This window comes from Fragaria vesca, linkage group LG4, assembly GCF_000184155.1.
Source record: "Fragaria vesca subsp. vesca linkage group LG4, FraVesHawaii_1.0, whole genome shotgun sequence".
In the NCBI taxonomy this organism is placed as follows: Eukaryota; Viridiplantae; Streptophyta; class Magnoliopsida; order Rosales; family Rosaceae; genus Fragaria; species Fragaria vesca.
The window spans coordinates 9,651,138-9,658,355 of record NC_020494.1 but is presented as its reverse complement, the minus strand read 5'-3'; the positions used below and the strand labels follow the sequence as shown (position 1 = coordinate 9,658,355).

At 39.3% G+C, this 7,218-nt stretch overlaps 2 protein-coding genes across 2 annotated transcripts in view; one reads left to right on the top strand and one right to left on the bottom strand.

The window, feature by feature from the left end:
- The first annotated feature begins 956 nt into the window (after nt 1-956).
- On the top strand, nt 957-3,159 carry LOC101296859 (pentatricopeptide repeat-containing protein At3g26540-like). The gene has a single exon (XM_004298022.1). The coding sequence runs from the start codon at nt 957-959 to the stop codon at nt 3,036-3,038; it is 2,082 nt and encodes a 693-aa protein (XP_004298070.1). The 3' UTR covers nt 3,039-3,159.
- Nucleotides 3,160-5,968: 2,809 nt separating this feature from the next.
- LOC101308859 (ubiquitin carboxyl-terminal hydrolase 2-like) overlaps nt 5,969-7,218 on the bottom strand; it is a 6,155-nt gene continuing 4,905 nt past the window's right edge. Inside the window, exon 2 of the mRNA XM_004296715.1 lies at nt 5,969-6,539. Coding sequence (XP_004296763.1) covers nt 6,302-6,539 — 238 coding nt within the window. The 3' untranslated portion in view covers nt 5,969-6,301. The remainder of the gene's footprint in view (nt 6,540-7,218) is intronic.

Sequence of the window (7,218 nt, the reverse complement as noted above, 5' to 3'; positions counted from 1 at the left end):
GAGAGAGAGGGAGTTCTTTTTTGTTCTTTTGGTTTTGTTTTGCTTTTTGCGCTGTTTGCTTTTCTTTTTCTATTTTTCTCTTATATTTGTAATGAGGAGTGATGACTGAAATCGATCGACGAACTGAATCAGGTAAGTTTGAACAATGCTTTCTTACAATCTTACCTTGTTCGACTGTCACAAGGAAGCTTACCGTGATTACCATTGCTGGTTTACTTATATAATTCACCCCTAAACGTGAACGAACACAGATATATGAAAGATGTAGTTCGTAATAAAAACCCGATTCACCAGCAATGGTTGGACTTCTAGAATACTACGTGAACTTGCAAATAGGCATTTTCCCTTAACATGAACTTATAGTTTTGTATCAACGAGAAATTTCTGTTAGTGTGGCCTTAGTATTAGATTTTGTTTTTTCTTTTTTGGCCTTAAAAAATAAATAAATAAATAAATGTGCAGACACCCTTTACCTCGGTGGATGCTCTTGGCACTGAATTATTAGATAATCGGTTACATGTTTCAGATATATAATTCAAGATTAATGTTGCTACACTCCTCATTTGTTTTACTCTTGCGTTATAATTGACATACAACAACAAGAGTTAAAATGAAGACGTGTAGTTAATAAATAGAGACTTATGTTACTAAATCAAATCCAACCTTACATCGTGCAACTTACTAACACAAATTTTAAAATTTCAGAATCTTATGTGCACGGCGTGTAAATACACGACACCATGTGGCATGTGGATAATTAAGATTTACGACTTTGTTAATCAGGCAGGAATGTCTCAATATAAATAACTAGAAGATTGGACAGTTTATTTACAGGCTTGCGGTGTAATGTAGGATTTTCCCTAAACATAGTGCCACTAACCTCGTCACAAAGTCACTAATCACTAACTTAATATCTCCTAGGTAGAATCCTACCGTAACATCACTTCTTCCCTTGCATGGGTGTCAAAGCCGGCTCCGTCATAAACCGCCTCCTCTACGACAAAGCCCACCTCACCAAACCCTCCCACCCATCCGAAGCCAAAGCCGCCACCGCCGCCATCCTCTCCCACCTCTCTTCCGGCCACCTCCGCAAAGCCGTCTCCCTCCTCTTCTCCACCCCATTCCCCTTCCACTTCTCCCTCTACTCCCACCTCTTCCACCTCTGCTCCTCCTCCCGCTCCCTCCTCGAAACCCGCAAGCTCGAGTCTCACCTCGTCACCTTCTCCCCAACTCCTCCCATCTTCCTCCTCAACCGCACCATCGAGTCCTACGCCAAATGCGGGTCCCTCGGAGACGCACGCGAGTTGTTCGACGAAATGCCCCAGCGAGACGGCGGGTCCTGGAACGCCATGATCAAAGCGTATTCGCAAGGCTCGCGCCCCGAGGAGGCTTTGGGGACGTTTTTGGAGATGAATAGGGCCGGGTTCTTGCCGAATGAGGTTACTTTCGCGAGTGTGATAGGCTCGTGTGGTGCGGTTTTGGAGGTTTGGGTGGCGAGGCAGGTGCATGGGCTTGTTGTCAAGTATGGTTTTGGCGGGAATGTGATTTTGGGGAGCTCGCTTGTTGATGTGTATGGGAAGTGTGGGGAGATGGGGGATGCGAGGAGAGTGTTTGAGGAGATTGAGGAGCCGAATGAGGTTTCGTGGAATATAGTTGTGAGGAGGTATCTTGAGATGGGGGAGGGAATGGAGGCGGTGATGATGTTTGTTAGGATGCTTGTGGCGGGGGTAAGGCCGTTGAGTCATACATTTTCGAATGCACTTGTGGCGTGTTCGAGTTGTTTTGCGCTTGTGGAGGGGAAGAGGGTACATGGAGTTGCGGTTAAAATGGGGTTTGAGGATGATGAGGTTGTCTCGAGCTCGCTTATTGATATGTATGTGAAATGCGGGAAGCTAGGTGATGCGCATGCGATTTTTGACCAGCCACATTTGAAAAACTTGATTTCTTGGACTTCAATTGTTTCCGGGTATGCTATGAGTGGACAAACGTCGAAGGCGAGGGCTTTGTTCGATGAGATGCCTGAACGGAATGTGATATCTTGGAATGCAATGTTGGCAGGGTATACTCGTTACTTCCAATGGGAAGAGGCTTTGAATTTTATATTTTTGATGCAGAATACCACTAGAGATATTGACCAAGTCACTCTTGGGTTGATCCTGAATGTATGTGCTGGCCTTTCAGATGTTGAAATGGGGAAACAGGTTCATGGATTCATTTACCGACATGGATATTGTTCCAATCTGTTTGTTGGAAATGGTCTTCTCTACATGTATGGTCAATGTCGTAACATGAGAAATTCCAAAACAGTTTGGTTTCACCAGATTAGTCCATCACGGGATACAGTTTCTTGGAATAGTTTGTTGACATGCTATGCTCAACATCATCTTAGTGAACTGGCTATGATCATCTTCTATGAGATGCAATGTGAGACAACACCTAACGAGATTACATTTGCAACTCTACTGTCAGTATGCGCAAATATTTTTGCACTTGAGCAAGGCAAACAAATTCATGGTTTCATGATTCGAAATGGTTACATTATAGATACCGTGGTCAGAGGGGCTTTGGTTGACCTGTATACCAAGTGTCGTTCTATTAAGTACGCTTTTAAGGTTTTCAATGGAGGGACTTCAAGAGATGTGATTCTTTGTAACTCCTTGATTTTGGGATGCTGTCGCAGTAATAGAACGAGACAAGTACTTAAATTGTTTCATTTGATGAAGGATGAAGGAATTAAGCCGGACCATATTACATTTCGAGGCATTTTGTATGCTTGTACTTGTGAAGGTCTTGTTGAGTTGGGAAAGCAGTATTTTGAATCAATGAGCACCGATTATGGTATTGTACCTAGACTAGAGCACTATGAGTGCATGATTGATCTCTACAGCCAGTGTGGGTACATGGATGAGCTTGAAAGTTTTGTAAGGACCATGCCATTTGATCCCACAGTCCCAATGTTAACAAGAGTAGTGGATGCATGTAAAAGACATGGATGCTTGCGATTTGGAAAGTGGGCTGTTCAACGACTTAATAACTAGTCCATCTGGTTTATAACTCTTTGGAATAATGGTTAAGAGCCAGGTGATAGTGAACGCCAAATTGCATATTCAAAATCTTCATAACGAAGGAGGTACGCTACTTGATTGATTGTGCAGATCCGAGTTTTTTGACAAGGCAGATTTATTCATTAGACTTCAATTTTTATCAGAATTTATCTTCTTCATCAGGTGCAAATCTCATCCCTTCTTGGAGTTTCATCTGATTATATACTTGAAAATTCTCTGGTTAATACTTTGCTTTATCGGGATGAGTTAGACCGTCAAAATGGTAGGTAGGAGATAGATGATATTATTATATCAACCTAGATAAACCAAAAGGAAGTAGTAGTACACAATAACATGATGTCATCATCTCTAACAAGTAGAGGAGATTGAATTTCATTTATGTTGAACATAGCGCATGCGAAGAGAACAAAATGTCATTTCATTATTTATACATCAGTATTCTGAATGCTGTTGGCTTTTCATGAATTTTTGGATGTATGAGTAATGCCATGATACTTATTGAGAGGTAACCATATATGATATATGTATCTGGTAACAGTTTGGTAGGTGGTGTGCGAAAATTCAGTAATGGGAGTTGTTAAAGCTGTAACTGCTAAAAACATGCTCTTTATATGTCTTGGGTTTGATAACCCTTCCATCAGCAGCTTATGTTATTTTCTAGTTGCCTATGATCTTGCTTGGTTGGTATTAGCACGTATTAGTTTGAGTATCAGTATTCTAAGATGCAATGATCTGACTTAACTGTTGCATGAATTTCAGGTATGGTGAGATGCATTCCCCTAAGTTATAAAACATGTGTTATTGTACAAATTACTTCTGTTGCTAAACCCAAACCATGTAAGCCTCTTCAGAGCAAAATCCAGATAGAATTTAAGACTCCAAGATCATAATAGTCGTTCTTCATTCTGTGATGCTCAGAATTATCATTAACCACTGATAGAATTATTATTAAGGATATTGATTTCTTGTATTTTGTAGGGAGCGTTACAAGCTGAAGTTGATCTTGGGTACAGTTAATGCATATTCCCTTTCACAGTTTCACCCATGTATAAGTTGCATTAGTTTTGATCTGTGCCTAGTTTTGCACAAACTCATAAAGAAGATGAATTCAATAATGTAAGCATCTGTTTAATATGTTAGAACATTATCAAGGTGTCGCTGCCCTATATACCAATATTACAGATGGATCACAAACTGAATCACAGTTGTAAAGCATTTAGTTCATGAGGTGATGTTCAGTCCAAAAACAAGAAATTAATAGCATAATGCAATATCAAAGAAATTGTGCTAAATAACTTATGGTTTATTAGTACATTGTAAATGAAACCTCATCTACTTCTAGAAGCTGAAAAAATTGGAAAAGAAATCCTCACGAGATCAGCACTCCCTAGTCCCTACTGCTGATGATGATGATCAGCATCAATACATTTGGAGCTGTCACTTTGGCTTTTTTTTGTGCGCTATTTCTTGCATTCTAAGTTTCTCAGTATCAGTCATTGCATACAGTACTTCCTGCGGTTCTACTATCGTCGCTACCATATATTCTAATGATAATGCCGGCTCTTGACCACAATTTTTAATCTCTCTCAACCACAACAAGGAACCAGGTGAAGATAATCCTTGTTACACCAGTAGTAGGTACGCCTGCTTCAAACATTTATACCTGGGATCCCTACCTTATCATCCTGGTTCTCAAGATTAATCAGAATACTTTCTTTTCGAAGAACAAATGCCATTACTGATCTCTTTCTGCAGATGCTGTTGCAGGGTTGGCCTTGTTAACAAGCGTCGATATAATACAAACCATCGTTTCTTAGGGGGTAACTGCGGGAGTACCAAGTTTAGTTGTATCTTAGGCATAGTCATGATACCAGACAAGTCTAAATTATGTCCCCCTTCCAGCATTGATGATGTATCATGATCTTTCCGTGCTGGTGGTAGTGCCGATGAGGGCACAATGTCGCCATTCTTGATTTTCAAGCCATCCGCGGTAGCTGCCTTCTTGACAGACTTGATGATCTTCTTGGTTCTGTTCCCCTCAATGATCTCCATTCATCAAGACTGAAGAACTAAGTTTCGGATCGAAGAACTAAGTTTCGGATCGAGTATTGAAAATAAAAATATAGCCATATAGGGATTGAAACAAACTACAACTACAAACTTACTCCTTAATTGATCAGGAACAGGAAGTTTAGTTAAACTAGGTCCGACTCAACTCATGCTAAATAAAACTTTGGGGGTGGGGAGGTTGAGGAATTGGATATTGGAAATTTTAAACGGAATAGGTTTCAGAAACTTTTTCTCTTTTCTTTAACTTGGTACAAAATGAAACCGCTAGGGACTAATGACATTCTTTCTTGTATGAGTTGTATCTAACCATGTGGTGATAAGATCCTAAACAACTTCTCTTCTTGATACTCGATTCATAACTCTAATACTCGTATATATTGTACTGTTCGAAATTTCAGTGTCAAAGACTCGAAATTTGACCAACCCGTCTACATAAAACATAATGCATTGTTACTTTTATCATCTCAGATCAGCCTACAAGTGAAAATATAGATGAAAATGCCTTGTAATTGCAATGAAAATCCACTGAAACAGTTGAGTTGTGCTCTATTCCATCTCCATTCATTCTCAGTTATTGGTCATTTTCATAATAATGCCTTTACACAACAGATAGCCAACACACAAGCAAAGATATATCCAAAAGAGGGTATATTATATCCATCTAAACACGAGGGGCGATGAAACTGGGAATAGATTCATCCTTACAATTTGAAGTGAGCCTCGTATCCATTTATCCAATGGATTTAACTCCGAGTCCCCTTGACGTAGCTACATGTAAAATAGTGTATAGGCTAACCAAAAGACTCAAAAACAGGAATTCATGATGCGCAAGGTAAATCACAAACACCACTGTTAATAAATTGCTAAGATTTCAGTACTATTCTTAAAAAAGAAGTCGATAACTCTTGTAGTTAGGGTCCCTGGGGTGATGGGACTCCAAAAGAAAACCCCCCTCCTTTCTCTGATGATATAACTTAAAAGTATACATCTAAAGCCTAAAAGCTCATTACACTTTGAAAGAATGGGTATCAAAACATATGGTTGACACACTGCCTCTGGTTTTCCTCTCTCTCACACACACACACAACCTCTTTCCTTCTCTCTCCATCCCCTCTCCCCTACCTGAACTGTATCTTTAGAAAACTGTAATGTAAGATAAATCCAGCTCAAGTTTTTTCATAGAATAAGATATAGGCCTCACAGTGGAGAACCTCCTCCAGGGAAACCTCACGTACATGTGCATCACTAGCATAATACCACGCGTGACCAATCTTCTCATTCCCAGTTTTCCCTTTGCTTCTTTCACCACCTCTCACATATGCAACATAGTGGCCTCCTCTCATGGTCCCAGAATGCTCCACAACCCCAATTAGGTGGTATTCATAATTCTCCTTTTCTCTGCACCTGTAAGAGCTCGAAAGAACACAGTAGCAACAAAGTTAATGACACTTTCAAAGAGCAATGTAACCTATTTAGGCAACCAATTCATTCAGATTAATTTATTAAACAAACAAGGAACAGGACACAGATAAACTAAGTACAATCTGAAGCAGATATAGGTACAGGAAGAAGCGAATGAAGCATGATTGTCGGTCAATAGATGCATCAAAGGATATGTGCTATATTCTGATAAATCGAACACCTATGCTCACCATGGTGGCTTTAGAGATAAGCACGTAGGAAACAAATTGAATCATTTCAAACATTATTTCAAACATTTGAGGCACACAGGAACAGCAATCCAGACGGGCTTAAACAAAACAGCAATGACAGTAGAAAGTTTAAAAGCCTGAATTTATAGTTATTTCGTCAAGAGGCCAAAACTGATGTGCATTACTGTTATATTTGTTTACTTATTCATATGATTGCTCCTAAGACAAAAGGGACTATTTTCACTATTTTTATTTTATTTAAGAAAGTTATAATTGCTTCTTATGAAACATCAATACTGTTTTGGGAAATTATACTATATACTAAAGGGTGGTTATCTATTCATATCATAAGCATATGAACAGTGTACTTTTTTTTTTTTTTTTGTAACAATGTAATTTAGTATTTTTTTAGTTATAGACTCTCTCTCTCT

What these genes read in the sequence shown, in the direction of transcription:
- LOC101296859 (XM_004298022.1), top strand. Translation starts at nt 957, where the DNA reads ATGGGTGTCAAAGCCGGCTCCGTCATAAACCGCCTCCTCTACGACAAA.